This window comes from Xyrauchen texanus, chromosome 39 (assembly GCF_025860055.1).
Source record: "Xyrauchen texanus isolate HMW12.3.18 chromosome 39, RBS_HiC_50CHRs, whole genome shotgun sequence".
In the NCBI taxonomy this organism is placed as follows: domain Eukaryota; kingdom Metazoa; phylum Chordata; class Actinopteri; order Cypriniformes; family Catostomidae; genus Xyrauchen; species Xyrauchen texanus.
Genome location: NC_068314.1, coordinates 3415411 through 3429962, shown reverse-complemented (window position 1 = coordinate 3429962; position 14552 = coordinate 3415411). Strand labels below are relative to the sequence as shown.

The 14552-nt window shown below is 37.4% G+C and overlaps 2 protein-coding genes across 2 annotated transcripts in view; both read right to left on the bottom strand.

The window, feature by feature from the left end:
* tdrd3 (tudor domain containing 3) overlaps nucleotides 1-10749 on the bottom strand; it is a 30728-nt gene extending 19979 nt beyond the window's left edge. Inside the window, exons 1-4 of the mRNA XM_052111878.1 lie at nucleotides 10583-10749; nucleotides 7653-7743; nucleotides 7429-7494; nucleotides 6563-6723 (exon numbers count right to left, since the gene is read on the bottom strand). Coding sequence (XP_051967838.1) covers nucleotides 6563-6723; nucleotides 7429-7494; nucleotides 7653-7743; nucleotides 10583-10620 — 356 coding nt within the window. The 5' untranslated portion in view covers nucleotides 10621-10749. The remainder of the gene's footprint in view (nucleotides 1-6562; nucleotides 6724-7428; nucleotides 7495-7652; nucleotides 7744-10582) is intronic.
* Nucleotides 10750-11637: 888 nt separating this feature from the next.
* On the bottom strand, nucleotides 11638-13933 carry zgc:194981 (uncharacterized protein LOC561073 homolog). Its single transcript, XM_052111880.1, has 4 exons — nucleotides 13631-13933; nucleotides 12374-12576; nucleotides 12163-12276; nucleotides 11638-11946 (listed from the first exon to the last, which is right to left on the bottom strand). The coding sequence occupies exons 2-4, from the start codon at nucleotides 12557-12559 to the stop codon at nucleotides 11863-11865; spliced, it is 384 nt and encodes a 127-aa protein (XP_051967840.1). The 5' UTR covers nucleotides 12560-12576; nucleotides 13631-13933; the 3' UTR covers nucleotides 11638-11862.
* Between the last annotated feature and the right edge of the window lie 619 nt (nucleotides 13934-14552).

Sequence of the window (14552 nt, the reverse complement as noted above, 5' to 3'; positions counted from 1 at the left end):
TATTTGTGATATATTATTTAAATATACCATTAAAACCATAAGTCCTCAAGCAGTATATCATACCATGTCTGTTGGCCGAAATAATAGTGAAACCGTGGCTTAACACTGTTTGCAAAAACAGGAAGCCTTGCAATTATGAAGCTAGAAGAGGCCGCTCAAACAAACAGCACCATGTTTTTTTAAATCGCCACAGTGTTTTCACACTTTAGGAAGTCAACCAGAGGCTTACTTATAGTTGACTGTGCAGATTGCACTAATATATAAGAAAGTATTTTAACAACCCAAAAATATCTTAACCATTATGTACCCTTTAATTGAATCATGCCTATAAGTTTTCTAGAATAACGTCAGGCCATTTTGTGTTTGTAATTCTGTGACTAAATGAAAGAAACTGTTGGTCCAATGAACAGTGGATAGTTTCATTCTGTAAGGTTAGAGAGAGATGGATGGATGGAGAAAGAGGAGAGGAACGGACGAATAAAGAGGGGACTGTTCTTCAAATGTCATGGCAGGCCAACAACACAGAATCCACCTGTAGCCTCTGGCCTATCGCCATGACGATGGCTGATGCCAGGACAGATCAGTAATGGAGAGAGGGAATTGGTGAGGTTTCAGAAGCTCTGAAACTGGGGTTATGGGAAGGAAATGAAAAGGGCGGGAAAGCTCCTTCGTTTGAAGCTCTAGTAGAGAATGTAGCTTTAGATGATTACATGGTGTCAGATTTCCAAGGTTGAAAGTGTTTGTTAAACTGACAGCCCGATACCAACAGTGACCAAAGAGCAGTTTGTGAGACTCTCACAAAACACACGTCCAGGTCATATCTCAACCCAAAATAAAAATGTATATATATATAGGCCAAAAGTTTGGAATAATGTTCAAATTTTGCTGTTTCGGAAGGAAATTGGTACTTTAATTCACCAAAGTGGCTTTCAACTGATCACAAAGTATAGTCAGGACATTACTGAAATCAGAAAATTACTGAAACAGCTCCATCACTATTTGAAAAAAGTCATTTTTGATCAAATCTAGACAGCAGCATCACTCCAACACCTTATCCTCGAGTAATCATGATAAATTGATCATTTGATACTAGAAAATCACTTGCCATTATATCAAACACAGCTGAAATATATTTGGTTCATTAAATGAAGCTGAACGTTGTCTTTGTGTTGTTTTTGAGTTGCCACAGTATGCAGTAGACTGGCATGTCTTAAGGTCAATATTAGGTCAAAAATGGCAAAAAAGAAACTTTCTCTAGAAACTCATCAGACAATCATTGTTTTGAGGATTGAAGGCTATACAATGCTTGAAATTGCAAAAAATACTGCAGATTTCATTCAAAGGTGTACACTACAGTCTTCAAACACAAAGCACAACTGTCTCTAACAAGGACAGAAAGAGATGTGGAAGATCAGATGTACAACTAAACAAGAGGATAAGTACATCAGAGTCTCTAGATTGAGAAAAAGACATAGTAGAAATAGATAATTGGAAAAGAGTGTTATGGATCTTAAGCCCATTGATACTATATCTTTGAAGTAGTTTAAGAAGTTCAGAACATTTTATTCAAATTGTAATAGTAATTTGTCGTGTTATTAATGTCCTGACTATACAATGTGATCAGTTGAATGGCACTTTGGTGAATAAAAGAGAAAAATCTGTACATTATTCCAAACTTTTGGCCACCTTACATACAGTAACTATATAATTTATGTATATTTAAATACATACAATCATACTGTACATACATACATTTATATCTGAATACAGTATATATACAGTAGCTATATACATATACACCGATCAGCCACAACATTAAAACCACCTGTCTAATATCGTGTAGGTCCCCCTCGTGCTGCCAAAACAGCTCTGACCCGTCGAGGCATGGACTCCACAAGACCTCTGAAGCTGTACTTTGGTATCTGGCACCCAGATGTCAGCAGCAGATCCTTTAAGTCCTGTAAGTTGCGAGGTGGGGCCTCTATGGATCAAACTTGTTGGTCCAGCACATCCCATAGATGCTCAATTGGATTGAGATCTGGGGAATTTAGAGGCCAATTCAACACCTTGAACTCTTTGTCATGTTCCTTAAACCATCCCTGATAAATATTTGCAGTGTGGTAGGGCGCATTATCCTGCTGAAAGAGGCCACTGCCATCAAGGAATAACATTGCCATGAAGGGGTGTACGACGTGGTCTGCAACAATCTTTAGGTAGGTGGTATGTGTCAAATTAACATCCACATGAATACCAGGACACAAGGTTTCCCAGAAGAACATTGCCCAGAGCTTCACAATGCCTTCACCGGCCTGCCTTCTTCCCATAGTGCATCCTGCTGCCATCTCTTCCCCAGGTAAATGAAGCACACATGCATCCGGCTGTCCACATGATCTAAAACAAAACGTGATTCATCAGACCAGGCCAACTACTTTCATTGCTTTTGATGCTCACGTGCCCATTGTAGACACTTTCGGCGGTGGACTGGGGTCGGCATGGGCACTCTGACTGGTCTGCAGATACGCAGCCACATACACAGCAAGCTGTGATGCACTGTGTGAACTGACACCTTTCTATCATGGCCAGCATTTAGCTATTTTCAACTATTTGTGCTACAGTAGCTCTTCTGTGGGATCGGACCAGACGGGCTAGCCTTCGCTCACCACGAGCATCAATGAACCTTGGACGCCCATGACCCTGTCGCCAGTTGTCCTTCCTTGAACCACTTTTGATAGGCACTGCATACTGGGGACACCCCACAAGACCTTCTGTTTTGGAGATGATCTGACCCAGTCATCTAGCTGTCACAATTTGGCACTTGGTAAAGTCACTCAGATCCTTACGCTTGCCCATTTCCACCTGCTTCCAACACATGAAATTCAAGAACTGGCTGTTCACTTGCTGCCTAATATATCCCACCCCTTGACAGGTGCCATTGTAACAAGATAATGAATGTTATTCACTTCACCTGTCAGTGGTGTTAATGTTGTGGCTGATCAGTGTATATATGTTGTGACATTATTTCATGACAATTAAGCACATTTCAGGCAAAATTTTCTTTACTGCAATACATCTGGATGTTTTACTGTATTACACTTAAATATTACTGTTATATATATATACTTATATACTTAAAATATCTTTTTTAAAGCATTATGTAAAGCACTTGGCACTACTATTGTGTATCAAATGTGTTAAACACATAAACTTGCCTTCTCTAAATAATATTTCAATATTTTTATTGCAAAATACATAAATCATAATTGTCCTTAAGAGGCTTCATTGTTTGTTTTTATTTAGATTTTGGGGTCAAATACATCCTTGGAAAACTCTTGACAGGATTCACCTATTTACACATACTTTCTAAAATGAAATCATGAAAATCTAATCTCAAAGATTTTACAATATTAAAACAATAAACAAAAATGACCAAACAAGTTTTTTTAGGCAGTTTTGTTTACATAACTGATGAGGAGGAGGGCGTGGCTGGGCTGTAACTATCCAATTGAGCTGTCAACTAATTAGCGGTAGAGAGAGATAAAGGGGAGACGCCAGAGAGAGAGAGAGAGAGAGAGAGAGAGAGAGAGACACAGCCTCTGTGTGTGTATGTACATCTATGTGTTCTATGTTGTTTTAAATTGAGTATATGTCATTAATATTTATGCTTATAGTTTAAAAATTTCAAATTTGAAAGTTTAAAGACTTTTCTGCTGGTTCCCGACAACTCCTTGCCTATCCCTTACCTGTTACACTATAATTATAGTACAGCATAAATCAAAGTGACATGTTCTTGACATGTAACTTAAATCATTTTACCTGCACAAAGACGCAACCTTTCTGCATTTCAATGTGACATTGATGTTGATCGTTTTTTTGAATGAAAGAGCAAATGAATGTATGTAATGCAACACTGGAGCCAAGAGCATTTGACAGACGTTTGAGAATGTCTCTGCAGTACCGCAAACAGCAACTCAATCTGTCTGTCACAGTAAAGCCCTTTTGATGATGATCTCCCCTACTTCAAAACATCTTTTCTTTGGCTCAAAGCAAATACTGGACTGCTTTCAAGTTAAGAGTTAGGCTGAATCAAGTGGTAGGTTTTTGTGCCTTTAAATTCAATTATACGTCACGTTACTAGAACTGTTACTATAGGAACACATTTTAAAAGAAAGCTGCTGGGGGGTACAGAATTTATAATCACACGACAACAAGTATCTTTGCCTAGACTTTATTTTTCAATTTCCAACCTGTTCTCATAGAATCAGATTACTATAGGTAAATTTTTGCTAAAAGATCGATTGTGTGGCTCATTGTAACCAAATACATTCACAAGCTTGTTCGAGTGTGATCAAATTGCACAGTAGCTCAACTGATAAGTGTGTTGCAGTTGTGATGCAAAGGACCGGGATATGATTCCTAAAGAGCACACGAGTCAACACATGAGCAACAAGTGTCATAGAAGCACCACAAAATGATGCGGTTGTGTTTCTCACATTTCCTGTTTCTGACACTATTGGTAAGGTTTATGTTTATGGTTGGGGTGTCAGCTGAATTGATTTAAAACTCAGAGCATTAACCTTAAAGTTGGCATGAAAGGAAAATTGAATCACTAATGAATACAACGCTTTGGATGTCTCTGGAGTTTATTTATAGTTTTGAATGAAGTTATCTTGTGATGCACAGCACGAGTAAGTGTTTTTTCCTTTATATTTAGTGTATTGTGATTCAAACCGTTAAAATATGGTTATCTTTTACTCGCTCGTTTTTCAGTGGCTACAGCCTCTTCGTAAGCAAAGACCTCGATGCGCTTGTACGTTTATGTTGTCAGTTTGATCATAAATGTGTTGAGATCGCTACTCAATTTCACTGATAACCAGCTCTGACACGAGCAGCACGGTGGTAGGGGTGTGTGTGTCCACTGCATACTTGCATTCAGATCTGCCTCCGTTCCGCTATGCAACGTTCAAATCCAATCCAATCAACAACCAATGAATAAACTCAAATCCCGCTCTATGTTTTCTTCTTGTTCGATAAGCTCTCACTCGGAAATACGTCACAATACAGAAGTAAAGTCAGTCACAACTTCAGTTTCATGCCGTTTGGTAGGACATTTAACTCGCTTTTAGTGTCACACAGAGGACATTTCACTTTTGTACAGCCACAATAAGTGCAATGAAATGCTTAATTTTGCAAAAATGATGCAACAGTCACATAATTTCAATGAGATCAGGTTGGTAATTTCATGTCAGAAATCAGTTACGCTGACTCATTAGACCTTGTTCACACTGCCAATAAAAATCTGATTTTTTGCATATCCGGATCGTATCAGATGAGTTTTTGATAGTCTGGACGGCAAATAAACACATGAAATCTGATTTTTCAGAATCTGATTCAAACCACATCGGGAAGTGGTTTCAAATGCGATTGAAATCTGATTTCTTCAGATGCGTCTCAGTCCGGACGCTCTGGCTGCTCAATTCGGATTTCAAATGGTTTTTTGCGTCACTCTTAACGCGACACACAACGATGACATAAAAAATCGGTGACTGCAGCACAGAACATCACAATATTTACCAGTCTCCTCCGTCACTGAGTTTTCTTGTGCAACAGAGCAGTTCTGCACCGCGACTGGACTGGGCGCTTATTTGGAGAGCAAGATGCTGCACCTCCATTTTTCCCGCATCTGTTTTGAAAGCATCATCACGTGGTTACGCCTACGTTGTTACCAAAGCAACCCATGCAGATAGGTTGGTTACAGTATGTCTGAACGTGCAAATCTGATTTGATCACTTGCAATTAATAGTGCGGTCAGTCTGCCTGAAAAGATCTGATTTGAGAAAAAATCTGATTTGCCTGCACATAGCCTAATAAGTAGTTAGCCCACATGGAATTGCCACACTGTTTTCATATTTTCTGTGCTGATTTTGATCTACGAAATTCTGCAGAATGGTGTTAAACATGGTAAAACAGAGCTGAGAGTATGTAGTGCACCGTAATTGGTAGCTGAAAGCCTTATAATATTTTTATTTTTTTTCAAAACTGGAAAAACACCACCAAAAAGGTGGGGGGTTTTTTCCCATTTTTAGACACCACTGATATATAATGCAACAAGAGGTGCTGAAGCCAACTGATTTTAGTAGTAAGCCTACATATACGTGTACAAATAAAATAACGACACTTCCATTTTTCTATGTTTATTTGACCTGTACTTTTGCTTCAAAATCAGGCAAAAGTTGTCATTTTGACCCCTCTGTACAAAATAATAACTTACTAAGTACATTTTGAGTAATCAATGGCATCGGCATTTAATATGTTGGCTTTTATTTTCATTTCTGTATTTCTTTCATTATAACCAGTAAATATATATATATCAAACATTTAATTTTGAGCTAGGGACTTCTGGTTGAGTTAGCATGGAATGACCCAATATCTACACCAACAGTGAAAACTGAGGAAAATTGCTACTTGATTTTAGTGTGTATTTTGTAGTTATCAACTACACTCCGCTTTCTCTGAGCATAGTTGAGTCAAAGTCGTTATGTGAGAATCCTGCTTCTAGCTGTACCTGATTTTGGACAGATGTTTAATCTCAAGGCCCGTGCAGGTGGTGTGACCATCCGTCATGTGCACACGCAGCATTCTGGGTGCCCCCTGCGACTCCTCGTGATCTTTAGGAGCGGCGACATTACGAATCTTCTGCACCTGAAGAATGCACGGACCCTCCAACTGTGACAGAGAGAGACAGGAGGGATGAAATAGTGAAATCTGTGAGAAACCAATGATTTTGGGACAAAAACTCTTTAATAAAATGCATTTATTACCTTAAACTTTAAGCACGAGGGTCTTAATTCACCTGTAAATGTTATTTCCTTTTGGCCAAACTAAAGAGGAATCTTCAAAGAAATCTCTTTTATAGTATCGCCATCTTGTGGGCAGCGTTAGCAAGTGCACGAATTAGATGTATGGACCCTTTTCACAGACAATGATGACTTTTCACCTTATTTAGAAGTGTAAATGTACTGTAAACAGTATTCTTTGTGTTACATTATATTGGCATTACTTAAAAAAAACAATCAGCAGTGCTCTGACATGGTTCAAAAACAGCTGCTGAGAGAGTGACATTAAATTTGGCAGCTTTCTCTCTTCTGAGTGTCGTAATCCATCTCTCACTAGTTTGTCCTCTTTTGGAAAGTCATGGAAACATAATAGTGGACTTTCTCTTTTGCTGCTGGATCAATAGGAACGCATTGAATATTTGCTGTGGCCTCGCCAGTCAAGTTTCCTTCTGCAATCCAAACATGGAAATCTGAAAAGGGTCCATTTAATTCCTACATACTGCTGTCAATGTACTGATTCATTTGCAGCCTAAATCTACATGCCAAATTATTTCGGTCTGTACTTTCCAGTTTTATGACGACACACATGATTTACCTTGTCAAGTCGGCCACTGTTGATGTCCGCAGGGAGGAAGGATTTTCCTATGGGTCTCAGATCACTCTGTGAAACATATTAAGAAATTATTAATGGAATCCTGTTTATCAAGGTGTGGCAGCTTCTATGAGGTCAGACAGAGGGTGTCCTCGGATAGCTGTTCCCTAATTTTTACAGGCTTTCCATGGCCGTGAGGACCCTGGTGCTTTAGGTAAAACACTTACATTTAGTGCAGCTTGGATGATGTGAGCAAGTGATGCCTTTTCCTTCTCTGAAGTACTTTTACACTCCTCGATTCCTTCATCTGTGAGGTACCTGTAAAGAGAGGGATACTATCATGACAGACAGCTGTCTTTGCCAAATAACATGGACATTCAAATTTGACTATCTTAACAATGGTGAGTAAAGTGTCTGATTTCGCTCTTGAATGTTTGAGCACACTTTTCTATCCATCTTGACAAGTCACTTTCACTTCTTTCCCAAACTATCCAGTATATCCCAGTTCATTAAACTTCTGAGAGACATGTGCAACTAACAAAAATTATTATTATGGTATGCTTTAAAATACATTGGACTACCATGTAAATACCCTAGTATACAGTATATCCAAATAATACCAATATTTTATGAGTTTGTTATTCATTTGACATTAAGATTTAATTTTTAATTAATTCAAATCTTACACACATAACCTTGAAACTAAAACTTGTACAAATCCTCTAAAGGTATGGTGTGTATATATATATATATATATATATATATATATGAGTGTTGTTTCTAAGTTTAATGCAGCCCTGAAACTTCACTTGGCAGTTTTTAAACTTTATATGAAACTTCCAAAAAATGTTGTGTAAAAAGCCCTAAATATGATGCATATACACTGGCGGCCAAAAGTTTGGAATAATGTACAGATTTTGCTCTAATGGAAAGAAATCTGTACTTTTATTCACCAAAGTGGCATTCAACTGATCACAATGTATAGTCAGGACATTAATAACATGATAAATTACTATTAGAATTGAACTTAAACTACTTCAAAGAGTTCTCATCAAAAAATCTTCCATGTGCAGCAATGACAGCTTTGCAGATATTTGTTATTCTAGTGGTCAGTTTGTCCAGATACTCAGGTGACCTTTCACCCCACACTTCCTGTAGCACTTGCCATAGATGTGTCTGTCTTGTCGGGCTCTTCTCACGCATCTTACAGTCTAGCTGATCCCACAAAAGCTCAATGGGGTTAAGATCCATAACACTCTTTTCCAATTATCTGTTGTCCAATGTCTGTGTTTCTTTGCCCACTCGAACCTTTTCTTTTTGTTTTTCTGTTTCAAAAGTGGCTTTTTCTTTGCAATTCTTCCCATAAGTCCTGCAACCCTGAGTCTTCTCTTTACTGTTGTACATGAAACTGGTGTTGAGCGGGTAGAATTCAATGAAGCTGTCAGCGGAGGACATGTCAGAATCAGAAAAAGTTTTATTGCCAAGTAAGTTTTTTACGCATACAAGGAATTTGTTTTGGTGTTGTAGGCGCGTGTCACACAATCTCTAAATATATGAAACAAGAATTAAAATATAAGCAATATAAATATGTCCACACAGTATCAATTAAAAGTAAGAATAAAATAAAAGAGAGCAGAGTAGTACAGTGGAATGTAGAGCCAGAGGTGGAGTGTGGAGAGTGTCAGGGTGGGTACCGGGCCTTGTTGATGAGGCAAGTGGCGGATGGGAAGAAACTGTTCTTGTGGCGTGAGGTTTTTGTCCTGATGGACCTCAGCCTTCTGCCAGAGGGGAGTGACTCAAAGAGATTGTGGCCGGGGTGGGAGAGATCAGCCACAATCTTTCCAGCACGCTTCAGGGTCCTGGAGTCGTACAGGTCCTGGAGCGACAGCAGATTGCAGCCAATCACCTTCTCTGCAGACCGGATGACACGCTGCAGTCTGCCCTTGTCCTTGGCACTAGTAGCAGCGTACCAGATAGTGATGGAGGATGCGAGGATGGACTCGATGATCGCGGTGTAGAAGTGCACCATCATTGACTTTGGCAGGTTGAATTTCTTCAGCTGCCACAGGAAGTACATTCTCTGTTGTGCTTTCTTGATGAGGGCCCTGATGTTCAGCTCCCACTTGAGGTCGTGGGAGATGATAGTTCCCAGGAAGTGGAAAGACTCCACAGTGTCAATTGTGGAGTCGCAGAGGGTGATGGGGGCAGGTGAGGCTGAGTTCTTCCTGAAGTCCACAACCATCTCCACTGTCTTTAGAGCGTAGAGCTCAAGGTTGTGAGGCGTCTATTTCTCAAACTAGAGACTCTGATGTACTTATCCTCTTGTTTAGTTGTACATCTGATCTTCCACATCTCTTTCTGTCCTTGTTAGAGACAGTTGTGCTTTGTCTTTGAAGACTGTAGTGTACAACTTTCTATGAAATCTGCATTTTTTTGCCAATTTCAAGCATTGTATAGCCGTCATTCCTCAAAACAATGATTGTCTGATGAGTTTCTACAGAAAGCGGTTTCTTTTTGCCATTTTTTACCTAATATTGACCTTAAGGCATGCCAGTCTATTGCATACTGTGGCAACTCAAAAACAAAGACAGTGTTAAGCTTCATTTAATGAGCCAAATAGCTTTCAGCTGTGTTTGATATAATGGTAAGTGATTTTCTAGTATAAAATTAGTAATTTAGCATGATCACTCAAGGATAAGGTGTTGCTGTGGAAGTGGATGCCGTCTAAGACTTGATCAAAAATGACTTTTTTCAAATATTGATTGTACTGTTACATCAGTAATGTCCTGACTATATTTTGTGATCAGTTGAATGCCACTTTGGTGAATAAAAGTACCAATTTCCTTCCGAAACAGCAAAATCTGAACATTATTCCAAACTTTTGGCCGCCACTGTATAATATAATAAAATGTAATGTTTGCCTCAGTAACTGAACAGCAGTTTTGTAAAGTTTACTATTGTACTAAGTTTCAATTTAGCCAACAATCAAATAAAAGCAACAGACTTCTGAATTGACCATTTGGTTTATTCAAAATGATAATTACTTACAAACAAATTAGAAATGTGAGCCTCTCTTTAATATTTCAGTGAGTGAATGAATGTAAACATGAGTTAGCATGGTTAGCGGCTAACAACATTAGCCACATGACAGACTCACCAGCCCTCTTCAATGAGCGCTGAACTCAAATCACACATCTTCGCAAGTACATATATGACGAGTGCTCGTGTAAATCACGTCTGCTATTTGTGTCCCATCCTGCTCAATTCCGCGTTTAATTTGCTATCCTTAGCCGCTGCTACTGCTGTTGGACAAAGACAGGTGACGTAATGCGCAAACTTCTGACACGTCACAGCGCTGACGTACAACGAGAACTCCGTATTTCGCGCAGGTGAACGTTAAAGAAATAGTTCACTTGTTCCCAAATGTAAATTCTCTCATCATTTACTCACCCTCACGAACTCCCAGATGTGTATGACTTTCTTTCATTTGTTGAACACAAGTGTCGATTTTTAGAAGAATATTTCAGCTCTGTAGGCCATATAGGGCTAATGCATGAGTATGGTGACCAGAACTTTGAAGCTCCAAAAAGCACATAAATACAGCATAAAAGGTTCAAAAGTGCTTTTTTTACTATGTCTCCACTTTCACCTTCACATTCTTCTTTGTTTTTTGGCGATTCACATTCTTCATGCATATTGCCACCTACTGGTCAGGTCTGGTCAAAGGTGGAGTTATTTTTTTTGGTAAAAAAGGATTTAGAAATTGTTCTGTTTCTCACCCACACCTAGAATATCACTTCTGAAGACATGGATTAAACCACTGGAGTCTTATGGATTACTTTTATAAAATTAAAAAGACGCTATGATTTCTTGTGCACCTCCCAATTTTCTAATTTAAAAACCTAAAAAATACAACCCACATTTTTGTACTAAAATGCTATATTATTCACATATTAATATACAATATCACAAATTACTGTTTAACTTTTGAATATAGATTTTATTATTATTACTATTAAATCTGTACTCAATGTAACTTCTAGCATATTTAATGTGTATTCACTTGGGAAAATATTTTGAACATTTTGTGGTTGATGTGGCTGAAGTGAAATATTGACATAATTCTCAAATTTTATAAACACTGCTTTATAAAGGCACATGGTCCATAAAATCACACAAAAATACAGTTAAAGCAATTAAATGAATCAAGACTTTATATAAAACCATGCATTTTTATTTATTTGTAATATTGCAACACCACATGGCACTTCAAGGATTCACAACATGTTACATGATAATTTAGACATGCAGGCTATTGTGTTAGTGACTGGAGAAGTATAGTTTACTAATGCTTGTGAAACAAACTTGATATGATTTTTTTAATATCAGAAAACACTTTATTACACACTACACTAGTATCATAGTTCTCTAATCCAATCAGGAACAATGATCTGAAAGCAGGCGTTTGGGGATAATGTCATTTCCTGGCACCGCAAACACAACGAAGGAACAGATCATGCTCTAGAGAAAGCAAACAAACAAAAAAGCTACATTTTTATTGGATAAATTAAAATTACTTACAGCACCTTTAACTGTTGGTTTGATTACCCAATAAAGACACTGGTGGTAGAATTAATGTTATTTTGCAAATCTCCTTTGAAATTGCACTGGTATTCTCTGCATGCATATGCTTTGCATTTGTAACACATGCCATAAAGCCTTGGCATCATTTCTCACCTCTGCATTAGTCTGTAAAGGACATTCTGTAATATTCACATTCGCTTGGTTCTTGCAGATCGTCTGGGCAGCTTGTATCTTTAAGATGTACTTAACTCGAGCCGGAGGGTACAGCTAGGGGTGGCACACAACATTCAGAAGCAACAAAGATGCCATTAGCACATATATCAGTGAGGGATGTCTCATGTCATATAATTTGCACGACACTTACTTGCGCTGTGTCTGATAAGATATCCACTACTTTAAAGGCATATGGGTAGTTGCTCATGCGATTATGGAAGTCCATGGCATAGTTTGCCACATTAAGGACATTTGGGTTGTAGTTTTGAGTCAGGTTGTCCCCTGTCACAACATAAGCTGTGAAAATGGTGGCAAAGATGGTCAGAATGCAAAACATCTTGGCACTGAGTGAATCTGTGGGAACAAAAGCAAAGTCAAGGTCAAGTGTGACGTAGCAGTTTTTATTTATTTAATTTTTTTATGTAGCCTCAGCAAGACTATGCCAGTATACAAATAAACATCAACGACAACTAATCTTTACATAATGTAAAATGCATTATATTTTGTACACCCCCACAGGACGGTGAACTATTAGTGCCAATCAAAAATAAAATGTATTAAATGTAATTCAATTTATTAATTAACTTTTAGAATAATTATTTGTTCAATAACTGACAAACTAATAGACAACTAAATATGTATTGTAAAATAAAAGATCAATTTATTAATACACTTATTCATTTTTGTTATCTTAATTCACTTTTTCATAAAATGATTTGTTCCATTTTATATAAAAATAGACAAATATATATTGAATTAGTAGTTCAATAACTGACAAAAGACAAGTAAATATTTAATTTAATGTCAAATGAAAGAAACAATTTATTCATTCAATTTAAATACAATTTATGTAATATTAATTCACTTTTTCATACAAATTATTTGTTCAATAATTGACAAATAATAGACAAATAAATAGTTATTATATTATAAAAATTATAGAACTATCAATTCATTAATTGACTTTTAATAATTATTTTACATCATATTAATTAACGTTTTAATATAAATTATTTGTTCAATAATGGACAAGTAGACAAATAAATATTTAATATATTATTTAAAAAATGACCAATTTATTAATTCACTTGTGATATTAACTGACTTATCATTAAATCACTTTTTAATATTACTTGTTCCATAATTGACAAATAAAATTTGCATATATTGTAAAATGAAAGATCAATTCATTTCACTTTTTATAATAACTAATTTACCTAATATGAATTCACTATTCCATATTATTTATCCTATAATTGGCAAATAAATAGACAAATATTCAATGAATTATAAAATGAGAGATTCATTTATAAATAACTTTAACAATAATTAATTTACATATTAATATTAATGTACAGTTGCTGATTTTTAAGTGTCACTAGTTAAAAGCTCTTAGATAAAGTAGTACCTCGTGCTGTGGATACTCTTGCTTTGAGATCTGACTGTTTAAATAGCTTGTGTTCAATTGATCCGCTCCAGCATCTGTGTCCAATTTCAGCCGTCACACTGTTGGAGCATCTTGCTGATACAGAGACTCTCACACCTGAATGAAGCTTGCGGACTCATCTTCAGCACATCAAGTGTGATTCTGTGTGCACTAGAACATGTAGAGATGAATACAAGCTTTTCCATAGCTGAAGATGACCGAGAATACATTAATTGACAACAGCCTTTACAACAAAATCAATGACGTGTTTCCATCGTCTTTCAGGTCACATGACCAGACTGCACTCTTCAGGACCCCACACAGTGGAGTCCAGAATATCTCCTGTTGAAAAAGTTTTAGAACAGATAAAGCAAAAAAAGCATTTCAGTTCAAATTACAGAAAGAAGAGATCTCTACTGAGAGAGAGAGAGAGAGAGAGAGAGAGAGAGAGAGAGAGAGAGAGAGAGAGAGAGAGAGAGAGAGAGAGAGAGAGAGGGAGGGAGAGAGAGAGGGAGAGAGAGAGAGAGAGAGAGAGAGAGAGAGAGAGAGAGAGGGAGAGAGAGAAATCTGGGGCCTCAAATATAAATTAAATTATGAATCTTGGGACAAAAGCCCTGTTGAAATTTTCCACCTAGAATTCTGTAAAAACATCCTGGGAGTTCACAGAAGTGCCCCGAATCTGGGCTGTAGAGCAGAACCGGGCCGGTTCCCTCTCCTCACTGAAATCCAGAAGAGAGCAGCTAAATTCTGGTTCCATTTGTCCGACACACCTCCAGATAATTACCATCACTGTGCCTTTACACACAGGACAGGACACCCAGAGAGTGACCCTATGCACTATTTAGTAGAAAAATATCAGCTAAATTCATCCATCCAGTTCAGATTGGCCAAACTGAAACAGACA

What these genes read in the sequence shown, in the direction of transcription:
- zgc:194981 (XM_052111880.1), bottom strand. Translation starts at nt 12,559, where the DNA reads ATGTTTTGCATTCTGACCATCTTTGCCACCATTTTCACAGCTTATGTT. An exon ending in TCTTATCAGACACAGCGCAA is followed by an intron (nt 12,277 to 12,373) that starts GTAAGTGTCGTG and finishes TGCCACCCCTAG; the next exon opens with CTGTACCCTCCGGCTCGAGT. An exon ending in CTTTACAGACTAATGCAGAG is followed by an intron (nt 11,947 to 12,162) that starts GTGAGAAATGAT and finishes TGCTTTCTCTAG; the next exon opens with AGCATGATCTGTTCCTTCGT.